The sequence below is a fragment of the Biomphalaria glabrata genome, chromosome 4 (assembly GCF_947242115.1).
Source record: "Biomphalaria glabrata chromosome 4, xgBioGlab47.1, whole genome shotgun sequence".
In the NCBI taxonomy this organism is placed as follows: domain Eukaryota; kingdom Metazoa; phylum Mollusca; class Gastropoda; family Planorbidae; genus Biomphalaria; species Biomphalaria glabrata.
Genome location: NC_074714.1, coordinates 44,170,806 through 44,184,303, shown reverse-complemented (window position 1 = coordinate 44,184,303; position 13,498 = coordinate 44,170,806). Strand labels below are relative to the sequence as shown.

Below are 13,498 nucleotides of genomic sequence, written 5' to 3'. Positions count from 1 at the left end.
GTTTCAAAACCTGCTTTTATAGTAAGCAACAACCAGGGGCAGCCACTCTCGGGTCATTTTGTGTTTACATTCTAGTTAGCTGTCGAGCTCACAATCGTACGATAGTTTACCCTAACCCGTGTCATGTAGATCTATCTAGATCTAAAACCTATATTTTATATAGATCTATAGGTCTAGGCATTCGCAATGCCAAAAATAATTGTTAGAAAACAAGTAGTCATCATTAGTTTTTTTAGTTGAGTCTAGAGACTAGATAGGTTCTATCTAAATCATACTACTCATACTACTCATAGTTATCATAGTAATATAGAATATTAATTCAATATAGTTTATATAGAATAAAGGCTACTATCCCTATTGTCTATTACTATAAATTATAATAATAGCTTAAATAGCTATAGACTATAGTCTATAAGTCTATACTATCTAGAATTTATATTAATAGTATTTTATTTATACTTTATAGTCAAGATTTAGAATCTAGACTGATCTAGATTAGAGTAAATTAGCCAGCCAGGAGTCTAGTTTATAGTCACTAGATTGGTAGATGCTAGATCTAGTCTAGTTGTACATACTTATACATAGATCTAGATCTAACAAAGTTACAAAGGAACATTCTTAAACTGTCATAACATAACTGTCTTAAAAATCATCATGATCAAATGTATATTGCTCAGTGAATTCCATCACACACAAGGTCCTAAAATTAGTCACCAGGTCTCGTCTAAATATATAATATAGATTTAAGTTAAATTTAAGACATTTAAGTTAAATAATTATAATTTAGTCTGACGCATTTTATGTGTCAATCTAGTCATGCATGTTAATAATTGACTTAAACTCTGCTAGGTCGTTGGTTTTCCTGACTGATTCAGGCAATCCATTCCATTTTCTAATGGCACTATAGAAGAATGAGCACTTGTACAAATTTGTTCTGGCATAAGGAATAAGAAATGTGCCTAGAAGATCTAGATAACTAGATCGAGTCCATTGTTAAAATTGTAGACCCTAGACCTGGATATCTATTTAATTATTTCAAAATGTTTCTGATTATATGGTTCTTCTCAACTTTCTTGTGCCAGAATGATTGAAATTCCTCAGACTCTTGTACCTCGTTATGCTGACAACATTTGTGTGACCAAACAAAAAGGTCAGCAACAAGATGTCTTTAAACTTTACACATGAAGAAGATCTTAAAGATATTTGTGCACTATATGTACCTTGAACGTCAATCGCATAATATTATTGCCCAGTGCTGCTCCCTTATTAATTAGACTTAATTTGACCCTCAACTTTGTTTTTATCAGGATGAATAGTGTGCCCTGATTGAGAGAAAACACTTCAGTATATGTCTTTTTGGCATTGTCTCTTCTTACTTCTAGTACAAGGGGTTGATTCCCTTGCTGAATGAAGGGAAAACCTTCCAATTCCATGTCCAGGAAGAACTTTTTCTTGTATATATACTAACTGTAGTAAAAATTCATTACATAAATTTCAAATGTAAATATAAGTCTAAATATAAATAACAAAATAAAACCTGAAAATTGTGCTTTTTCATTTTTTTAATTCATTTTTCATTACATTGTTAAAAACTTGCAGGAGCATATAGTGCTCCCCCACGTCCCCAGCTTTTAAGAAAAAGGGGGGGGGGGGCACAAAAAAACAAATTGGTTGTTTCACTGGAATAACATAAAGTTTACAGATTTTCACATTTTCATTTCCATATCCTATCTCGACTTTGATTGTCCTTTTATCTTTGACTCTAGTCTGGAAATGCCTGAAAATATTGTGCATATCCACTAAAATGTTCTACACTGGCCTTTGATATTTTCATTAATCAGGATCAAAGCAAAACTTTTCCCTGACTTACTTAATTATTTATAAATATTTTTTTTTCAGGTTCCCCAAGAACATGTTTCAAAGGAAATGTTCGATGCTATCCAACAGTATATTATTACTAAACCAGAACTTCAAAACAGAATCATTACTTTGTAAGTATATCAGTCTGTATTTATTTTTCAGTATCATCATCATTTTCTGTTCCTTGACTTTTGTCGTAGTGGTGCTATGACACTTCACGCAACCAATTCCCTCCACTTTTCCCTGTCAGCAGCTGCTCTTAGTTGGAGATGAAGAGAAAGGCTGGCCCATTCTTTTACATTGTCCAGCCAGCTTTTCTTAGGATGATGATTTTAATAGTATACGGATCTCCTCTCTTGTAAGCTTCAATTCTCAAGACTGCTTTATTGATCCTTATAGAAATTTGTTGGTGATTACAAGGATTCTTTTCTCATATAAAGATAACACAACAGAAACATACACATAAATAGAACAGACACAACATAAAGAGTTCATTTAGCAACTACACACAGGCATCTTGGTCCTTTTCATGTTTCCTGACATGGTAGTGTTGTGCATGTGATTTTTTATGCCCTTTTTATAATGTTATAATTTTATAAGTGGCGCAACATTCCAGATTGCAAACCGCACGACCGCAGCCATCCATCCAGTGTTAACTCCTAAAGCTTTTCCCTAATTTGGGTTTAGCTGCAAGGCAACTGAGGTTTAGATTCAGAATTTTCCTTCATCTATGTGTGTGACAAGACTAATGAGGCCCTCCTGCTTGAATACTGAACTACCAGTACTTGACAAAATGTCAAAATAATCAACTTGTATACGTTAGGAATAAAACATTGTGATAATGCACATATGCTATTGTCCAACTTCATAAGTAGAATACAAAACACATTCCTTATCATTTTTATTTTATTTGCCTTTGAAACATATAGCTCAAATAGTTTATACCATTTCTATTACTTTTTTTTAACATTGTTATATAACATTATTGCTGTCTTGATATAAAAAAATTACAAAATGAAAAAAATCATATTAATTGTTATAGCTGTTATAATCCATGTTATTTCTGTTTGTTTTTTTCAATTTTAAAGGACAAGCTTTGGCTGTAAGTTTGTTGGCTGCCCTGTCTGTATTGACAACTCCAAATATCAACGCAATGCATTTATCTTCAACATTTGCTTTGTGTTCAATGAAGGCTCCAGCTCCACACCCTACTGTTCAGTAGTGAAGAAACTGGCCAGCTATTTAACACAACTTGAGGTTCTTGACTCTATGACGCTAAATGTATTTATTACAATGGAATTCAGTGGCTAATATGTTTTGGTATATTCAGAAGTTAAATCTGATCACCCATTATCTAATAGTATGCCAATAGAGTCCCTTGTTAAAGTGAAGTGATGACAGAATTCCTCTTTAGAAATGTATATACAGTTTAATCCTTCAAGCACAAACCATCAACAGATTGAACATAAACCATTAGCACACAATGTAGCTTAATGTCAATAATAGATTCACAAACATAGACTTCACATAAACTTGAAACATATTGACTGAACAGTCTGATTTTTCAAACCTTGAAACAAGCTCCTTTCCTATATAAGTTTTCAATTGGAAAGTTTCAAGAATGTACTCCTAGAGGAACAAATTATTTCCCTTTCTTTAATTTACGTTTCTGCATAGAAGCGTGAAGCTTTGAGAAGTCATTGTATAAATAAATTTTCTGTTTACATTTCTCTTGGGACCTTGACAGGTGCACCATGTGACTGTATTGCTTATGGGATATGGTTATTTAGTGATATAACACTTGTCTGTTGGACATATCCATATGAGACCATCCTGTCATACCCTGTCAACCCTCAGGAATACCATATTTTCTCACATATAACCCACGGGCTATGCAAAGTATGCAAAAGTGCTGGGTTTACACATTTAATTTTATTCATAAACATAGCATAATGGAATATATTGACATACTGGTACGTCTTTATAATTCCTATGGCTGCATGGTTGTGAAATGTACACTGGAAAGCTCATTCTAAACCTCAAGAAAACAAATAGTACCGATATGGCAGAAAATATTTAGTATACTAGTAATCCATTGTGACAAGTTTACAGCAAGTTATGCTTTGCACCTGCCGGGTATATAATTATGCAGTTTGTAAGATTTTGTTTTTACTTATTTTGTAATTTGTGTGAGGTATACATCTGTGTGGGGTATATATCTGTGTGGGGTATACATCTCTGTGAGGTATATGCATTAAATATGGTATAAGCAGTTTCTTCTTTTATTGGCCTCACAACTGTAGCAAACTGTTCGCAGAAGATATAGGTCATCTTTCTCCACTTATGCTGTAGACCTTAAGGTATCAAAAGAGAATTTATTCACATATTGTACATTAGTAGGAGTCATTACAGTGCCCCTATTACAACCCAATCCCATTTATGATAATGATTATTATGAATAAAAAAAAAAGTTCTTAACATTATAAATCAACATACATTTTGGAAATATTATTATTGTTACTGTTAAAATATCACATTTACAGGATGAGCACGCCTTTCTATCAAACCCAGAAAATACAGAGAAAGTGTCACAGTTTTTAAAACAAGTTCACACTGATCTAAACACTGAAGGATATTGCAGTATAAATATGGGTACAAATCTTTTGATATCTAAGATATTTTCTGAGCTGTAAGAAATTGATTATATACAAATTTTGCTTTAAAAATTTCACATCTAGAATAGAGAATATATTTTTGATCTGAACCTTTCAGACATGGTTTTATTCCCGTCTCAATGACAGTAAATTCTAGCAATCAGCATTTTAAAAAATAATAGCAGTAGTCTTTTAATTTAATGGTGTTAATCATTTTAGGGCTAAGGTTTTGTACATGGAGTTTTGAATATTTTTGTTAAGCAAAGCAATGTTTCCATATCACAGACTTGTTATTCTCAACCTTTGTTGTTAATACTTCTCAGGTACATCATGTATTGTTCACCTGAAACGTGCAGCAGTAACCAGAGGGCCCATAACTGTACAAGACCATGATGTCCCAGTGCTGATAAAACCAAGAGATGTTGTGATGAAGCATCAGTGGGACCTGACTACTCAGCAGGTCAGTCCAATGAAAAATTCAGTTTGACCTTTCTTAAGGGAACAGAACCAGGGTAAAGAAAGAGAGGCAGACAAAAAGTAATGATGGGAAGACAATATCAAAGACTGGACAGACCATCCATTGAATGTGACTCTAATTGTAGCTAATGATAAAGAATGGAGAGAGATGGTCAACAGATTATGCATGGTGCCCCATTGGTCCAAAAGACTAAGAGACAGGTGAAGGTGAACATAAGTCATGGAGATATTTAAGCTGGAATTTGATTTATCAACACCCCAAAAATGAATGTTTCAATAAGATTCAAATATGAAATCCTTTGGTTAATCATTCTGCTCCCATATCTCATTCTGGTGAACTATAGAAATGAATATACTAATATTTTTTTTTATCTGCTATGTTGTTGCTGTTTGTATTTAAAAATAATAAAACTGTCCCTTTTAAGTTATAATGATTTATCCAAAAAAAAAAGGAAATATTGTTTATTGATTATGTACAAAAAAGCTTATATTTCACTAGTCGACCCGTGGCATAGCATACGCCGCTATTTAGTGACGTGTGAACACTTCCTGAAAGACAGTTGTCCAAATGGGGTGGGTTTGGGCTAACAACTGTAAATGAATGAAAAGAAGGAACTCTGGAGAGAGCAACATACAATTGTCCATAACTGAAAACAGGTTTTGGAAGATACAGGCATATCTTTATGAACGTTTAGCCTTGTGTTTTATTAATAGTCATGGCAAAGGCTAATCTAACAGGGAATTGTCTGTGCATAAAGGTAAAAGGCAAATTTGAATCTGATGGAGTCAGGGATATCCGAGGAATAAGGACAGTTTGTGAGGTAGCAGCTGCGATAATTTTACACTCCATTACAATTATATGATGCAGGAATTTTGGCTACATTGAAAGACCTGTTGACTCCACAAAATATATGTGAAGCCAAGGCCATGGTTAGGAAATGAAGGGCAATACGAAGGGGCAAAATCAAAACAAAGCTACAGAAAAAACATGCAACCATTTTAATGACACCAGATATTGATGTGTGTAAAAAATACACACATAAATGTAGTCAAATATAGAATGTAAAGAGAAAGATTACTTGTTCTCCCCCCCCCCCCCCCCCTTTTTTTTTTTCTGAGCCGTGCTCTCTGTTGGGGTAACTCTAGTCCGACTAGCAGAAATAAAAAAGTTATCTTTCCATGACTTTTTCATCAATCGTTAGAGAGTTGGCATGCGTGCGTGGTGTCCCGCATGGTTGGGCGACAAAGAGAATAATATATATTTATAATAGATATTTATATTTTAAGCTGTAGAAATATTCTAAATAACCTGTTCTGTATTATTTCTCAGATACTTCATTATGTTGATGGTGTGTCTCATGTTTTAAAGATTGCAGCAGAAGCTGATGTTGAGTTGAATCTAGTCAAGGCAGACCTACAGAATCTTTTGTAACTCTTTTTCTTTTAATGCCATTCTCTAATCAGCAAAAACTTTTTGTACTAATGTAGTATGAAGTTAATGAAAGTAAAACACTTAACTTATTCCCTGTTTCAAGACATTTTGCTTAGTATTAGTTAATGTACTCTACATTCAATATTCATGAGACTGTCTTTAATTGGATTTGTATTCTGATTGCAGATATTATAAATTATTGGCACTTGTTCCTATTTTTCAGGTAATCACTAGATCAACTTTTTAAATTCTGTTATGAAGTTACCAATGTTAATTTCAAAATATTGTAGGGCGTAATTATCTTATTTTTTTGAAGGAACATCTGTAATGTATAAGATAAGATCTTGAGTTTGATATGTAATGGTCTTGCTTATCTATAAAGTTTATATCAGAAGTAAACTCCAGGTTGCTAAACTGGTTTATAAATGAAGTTGATTTTACGCTTTCACTATTGTCTCTAAAAAAATTTTTTGACTACATTTGTTTCTATGGTTTATGCAGTACAAAAGAAATAGATCTTTTTTTCTCTAAACATAATGTGTATCTTTGTCTTTATTTTAAATCTTTGTATATTTGGTTTGTGCAAGATTGGCCTTGATATTGAAAAACTGGGTAGACAACCTTTTTTAGAATTGGGAAAATAAATAATTGTGTTTGACTGCTTCATGGTACAAGTGTACCATTGCAAGTGACTTCAGCTTTAGTAAATAGTACATTGTGTTTAATAGTTGTTCTATTTGTCATATGATACTTTTTCATTATTTATTTTTTAATGTAACTGACGTATCAATCTTTGTTCTTAATGATCTGATAATGTCTAATTTTACAAAAAGCACTTGTCCAAAGAAGAACAATAATTAATTTTGTATGACTCTTTTTCTTTATTTTTGCTATAGGAACAACTTCTTTTATAAATGCTTTCTTTCTGACCTACAGCTTGACTCTAATATTTCATCTTTGTAACCTGACCTATGTAATGTAGAATCGCTATAGAAGTATATGCTTATAAACAAACAGATAAACCAATTATTTTTTTTTACAATTATACATTTTGTTTTCCCACAGTATTCCAATGTTTACACTGTGACAAGAGATATTAATACATTTATGGAAGATGAAAGGTTGCAACTAGAATGTATAGATTTTGTGGCTAAGTCAGGTAAACAATTACATTATTGGTTGGATTGTCTGATAGATATACACTTAGCAATAGTGTGCTGATTTTGTTTTATTTGAAAATAAAATCATTGTTGTAGAGATATGTACATTTCTTTATCAAATAAGTTATCAAGAATATTGTTTTGTTAATGTTATGGATTTGATCCCAGGACCCTAACTGGTACAGTTCACCTTCACTTCTACTTATATAATATTAACTTTTATTTGCACACAAGTGTTGTTTGAGACTTTTGCTTTCTTTTTGCTACATCCGTTTATTTGTTTGCTGTCTTACTCTTACCTGGGGCATGGTGGTCGAGTGATAGTGCACTTGGCTTGTATACTAAGGGGTCTGGAGCTTGAATCCTCAAGAAGACTAGGATTTTGAATCACTGGATTTTTAGAATGTCTTTACCCAATTCTAATGGATACCTAATATATTTTGTGAAAGTAAAGGCGGTTAGTTGTTGTTCTGGTCACATTACACCTTTGTTAATCATCGGACAAAGAGAGAGATGAGCTTTACATCATCGCATTACTAAAGATCACAAGGTCTAACATGGGTACCTTTACTTTTTATACTTACTTTTCCACTTCATCTTTAGAGCTGTCTGCTCTTAGTGCTGGTTTTATTGGCTTGCACTTCTATTAGTGGCAGATCCACTATAGACATGATATCCTCTCTAAGACTACTGCAGGAGAAACTCCAAGAAAGAGAGACAGACCCTTATACATCAGGTCATCAGAAGCGGCCTTTTTAAACCCCTAAGGAAAAATTGGTTGTCCTCCCAAACTACTGAGTTTCATGGAATGCTTTTGTGAGGAAACAAATGTACAGTGAAATTTAATGGAGCCCATACAGCACCTTTTGAAGGCAGTGATATCAAGCAGGGATCTATACTCGCACCTACTCGGTTTGGCATATTCTTCTCCTGCCTATTGCATTGTGTATTTTTCTATACTAGATCCTCTGGAAAACACTTTAATGTATCCAGATTGAGGGCAAAAACCAAAGTTAGGAAGGTACTTATCAGGGAACTTCTCTATGCTGATGATGTAGCTATTGTTGTTAATTCTGCTACTCAGCTTCAGACCCTGATTGACAAACTATCTGCTACTTGACAGAAGTTTGGCTTAAATATTAGTCAAAGCAAGACTAAAATACTAGTTCAGAACACAAATACTGCACCTCACGTAACCATTAATGGCCAATCACTGGAAATTGTTGACTGTTTTTGTTATCTTGGCTTCATCACATCCAATTATGTTTTACTGGATAAGGACATCAATAACAGGATAGCCAAGGCAATGGGCACCATGTCATGGCTGCAAAAAAGAGTATCGGACAATGCCTTTTGACTAGCATAAACCAAAGCCCTAGTCTACTGGACCTGTGTGATGAGCACTCTGCTATAGGAAAGTGAAACATGGTCAACTTACTCATGGCAGAAAAAAAAGCTTAATATCTTCCACCTCCGATACCTAAGTTGGATCTTTAAAATAATGTGGCAATATAAAATAACCAATTACGAAGTGCTCCAAAGAGCAGAGAGCCATGACATCAGCGCTGTCATCAGCAGCTGGCTTGGTCATGTTCATAGAATGCCACAAGGTAGACTTCTGCAAGACATTCTGTACGGTGATCTAACAGAAGGCATGAGAACCGCAGATCGTCCACTTTTAAGGTATACTGATGTATGCAAACTTGACATGAAAGTCTTCAAAATCGGCACTAACAGTTGGGAAAAAATGGCACTGGATAGATCCACATGGAGAGCAAGCATAAATGAAGGGTCCCAGATTTCAGATGCCATACACAATAGTAGTAGAAAGAAAGGTGAAAGTGCAACAGTGCCTGGTAATTACAGATGCCTAACCTGTGACCACAGCTGTGTTTCAAGGATTGGGCTCTAGTCACACAAGAAGTTGCAAAGGAAAAAAGTTCTCTCAAGGCACAAAATGTCGCAGATTTTCTATTTGGTAATCAAGCCACTTTATTCTTTGTAGGGATATAATTTAACTAATTCGTATATCATTGAATATCATCCTTTTGTTTCCAATATACCTACATAAAAACCATGACCATTAAAATTGTGATAGGTAGAAAAACAAATCATTTTTTTATTGGTGATTACATCCTAATCTGGCTTAAAAAATTGTTTGGGCATTTATTGACTAAATATAGGAACTGTTTTGTACAGTGAAATGGACTACATCAATTTAGAATGACTGGATGGTGGTGGCATATTTTAATCTGTCACCTCATTTGTTTAGCATTACATCTGGAATAGAGGAATTACCATAACTAGATTCACAATCTCAAACATAATTCTTGCAAATGCCTAGATCACTTTATTCCAGCAAGAGTTATCTTACATTGTCAAGAACATTATTACTGTGCAGTTAAAAAATCAATTTTAGGTTCCCGAAACCTCTTAGCATTTCTTCCATGGTTTTGCTCTAGAATTCTTTTCTCTACTGAATCAAGTTGCGCTTGGATTTTTCCTTTGTGCTTGTAAGCTTTCTTAGACTTACTTAGACTTAGGTCCTCCCAGGCCAGTGGCACATAGAGTGGCATGTTCTAAGATTGTCATACGTGACTTCCCAGCTAATGCCAAAAGATTCTAGGACCTCTAAGAAGGTGAGACTCCATGTCACATGTGGATGACCTTAGTTTTGCTTTCCTCTTTTTGGTTTCCATGTTATGACTGACTTTGGTAAACATTTTTTGTCTTGTCTATGGACCTGTCCTGCAAATCTTAAGCAGCATTCAGTCGCCACTTCATGTAGAAGTCGATAGCTCCTGGGAAGGGATTTTTCTAATGGTGACATGATCCTGGTAAGCTAATAAGCTTACCTATATGTTAATGTTTACCTTTGTACCCTAATATATGGATATGTTGGTTAATTTGTGGATTGTATTGAAGAATACAGAATCGGATATTTTCTTTCAGAACGTGCTCTTCCTGACTATGTTGATATATTTTCTTTGTACTGCTCATTTACCCATGGAACTACTGTAAAGGACATATGTACTAGACAGATGAATCCACACATTATGAAGGTTAATGAGAGGTAAGATCACATACCTACATAAATATTTTTTTCATTGAATTATTTTCTTCTACTAATTTCTATTGCATTGCAATGTCATTAATATATAATAATGACAAAAATACTTCGTTTCTCTTAGAAAGCTTGTGCTGTTTGGTGTCATGAAAGGTCTCATCAGACGTGTTCATAAATTTCCTATTGCTTTAAAACCATCGGCTGTTTCTAGCAAACTGCAGCCCATCGTACGATTCCTGGATGGCAAGCACAATTTTGACCAAATTTGTGCACTGACTGGTAAAGTGTTGGATTTTATAAGTAATAGAGTAGTTATGTTTTTGTTTCTTGTTTGATATTGGGTGCTTGTTTTTGTTAAATTAAACTGTCTTGGATTTGCTACAATGATTTTTATCTTGCTTACAGTACTGTAATGATGAAATCAATGACTATGTGACTTTTAAGTCCTTGGTTGGCATGGTGATCTTATCTAATATAAATTACAGATGTTCCTTCATAAAATATATATATATATACATATATTTTCTTGTTAAGTTTATTGTGCATGTTAATTAGTCTAAATCACTATTGAGTCGTTGGTTAGTATTCCTGGTTCTGGAAAATTTAGAAAAATTATTTTTTAATGGTTAGCATTTTTTTTATCTTTATTCTGAAAAAAAAATATTTATTCTTAGTTACCTGACATTGTAGTGGCTAAATTATTCTGTTTTAAAACCCATGTATTCTTTTTTTTCAGGCTTGAGTCATCATGAACTTGATGAGAGATGTGAAGCAGATGAAAGTATTGTAGTTTGTTGCAAGTGATTCACATGACATTGAAAAAAAAAAAAAAAGGATTTTATCTTGGAAATTTAGTTATAGAAGATACAGAAATGGATAAATATACAGGGGTTTTTTATTAAATGGGAACTTCAATTTTATTTTTTTTTACAATCTAGCAATTACCAAACAATGATTGTTGTTCTTTGGTTATTATTATCAAATTTGTTTACTTTTTAAGAGCAAATTGATAAACAATAATAAAAAATAAAAATATTTTAAAATCATTTGTTATTGTTAGAAGAATTACCAATGCTGTAAAAATAAAACTGTGATTTGAACCTTCAGTCCCTAATATGCAAACATCCCCAAACTTAAGATTAGCTCTGATATTTTTTGTCTTTTTAAAATACCATACTTATTTTTTCTACTGTTGATTGTAAAATTCATTTGGTATAATTGTACCATTGACAAAGTAGAATGTAACTTGAACCTGGAGTTGATCTTGAATGCAACAATTGGTTGTGTACCTTGTGGCTGACATTGTCTGGCACTATGTGCTAAGGATTTAGCTAACAGAAACAAAATTGTACATGTAAAACATTACAAGTATGAATGTTAATTTTGACTGGATGTTTATGAACGTCAATTGCTGACAGAATAACCTTTTGATGTAATAAAATCATATAATATACATTTTATTGTGTCACTTTTTTTTTATGATACTGGGTACAAGCGATTTTGTAGATATATTTAACTTTGAGAAATCACTTATTAACTTACTCAAATTAAACAACAGAAAATTTATTTTTTTTTCTGGCTAAACCAGTTTTTATATTCTTGGTATTTCCAAAGTAACATATTTTTTCAGCTCTGTCCACAATACCTTGAATAGTATATATTGTAGTTCTCTGAAATCTTACTAGTGTAAGTGATCCTCATAATACTAGATCTATTGAAGACCTACATTTTGTTTGAGTAAAGTTTGTAACATAGGTATTCAATAAATGAAAAAAATAATAATGTTGCACAATATTCTGTAACTTAAAAAAAATTAATCACTAACTTTTTCAAATGGGTTGAGATAAAAACAATGTATTTTTTTAATGGAATTCGGCTATGCTGTATTTAAAATATATGTATATATATATATATTTCGTCTGGTATATCACCTATTCCTCTGCGATTTCTCAACTCAAAATAATTTTAACAAACTAGAACGGATGCAAAATAGAGACATGAGATTTATAACAGAAAATTTTTGCATTTGGCTAAAGTAATGCTATTAGTAAAATTACTAAATTTAGAGACACTTCAGAACAGAAGACTAAAATGTTAAATAGAAATAATTCATAACACATTAATCCATAATTTGCAAATATAAAAACGAAACCTAATAAAATACTTAGAAAAATAGAGGCACATTTCATATGCAATGAGAAATTCATACAAGTCCTCCTTGCCTAGTACCATTAGAGCATGGAAAGGGTTGCATTTAATCCGCCAGAAAATTCAATGACTCTAATTAACATTGATGACTGTATTAACACATGGATACGCCTCACTCTTTTCATCTGTATTTGCTTTAAATTTACTTAGGATTAATGAATGTTTGTTGCAGCTAGTACATTCAGTTGTTTTTTTTTTAAGTAAGTCCTAGGCTCACCAGACACTTGCATACCCAAAGGTGAACAAAGAAGTCAAAATAAACTTTTAAATTGGACAATTTAATTGTTGAAACATGTCACCAAATCAAAAGCTTTAAAATTACTGTAAGTATCATATTTGTTAGAGGAAGTGACCTTATTGTTCTGTAAATGATTCCAAGTTGAAGTATTGGTCAAACTGCCAAACATATTATAATTCACATTGATACACCATTCCTTTAGAAAAGTATAGCGTATAAGTGATCCTGTGTGTTTAAGCAATCAAACCAAATGTTATAAAGGACTGAAAACGATTATTAATGCCATCAGGGCCGGCCTTACGAATTGCAAGGCCCAATTTAATGGATGCTTGCGAGGCCCCTCTTCTATTTTTTTTTTTTTGTTTGCGAGGCCCAATTTGGAGCAATTAGTCAAATTGGCTT

At 33.0% G+C, this 13,498-nt stretch overlaps 1 protein-coding gene across 8 annotated transcripts; it reads left to right on the top strand.

The window, feature by feature from the left end:
- The first annotated feature begins 73 nt into the window (after positions 1 to 73).
- LOC106064064 (GATOR complex protein NPRL2-like) lies at positions 74 to 12,105 on the top strand. 8 transcript variants are annotated; one of them, XM_056027711.1, is made up of 12 exons: positions 75 to 201; positions 586 to 717; positions 1,900 to 1,991; positions 2,949 to 3,117; positions 4,404 to 4,512; positions 4,838 to 4,974; positions 6,322 to 6,419; positions 6,610 to 6,646; positions 7,489 to 7,582; positions 10,536 to 10,656; positions 10,775 to 10,929; positions 11,387 to 12,105. In XM_056027711.1, exons 2-12 carry the CDS (start codon positions 655 to 657, stop codon positions 11,452 to 11,454), a joined length of 1,143 nt encoding a protein of 380 aa, XP_055883686.1. In that variant the 5' UTR covers positions 75 to 201; positions 586 to 654; the 3' UTR covers positions 11,455 to 12,105. The 8 variants fall into 8 exon arrangements, with proteins under 8 accessions (XP_055883687.1, XP_055883686.1, XP_055883684.1 ...); XM_056027709.1 differs by having other exon boundaries at positions 467 to 717; XM_056027710.1 differs by having other exon boundaries at positions 75 to 213.
- Positions 12,106 to 13,498: the final 1,393 nt, after the last annotated feature.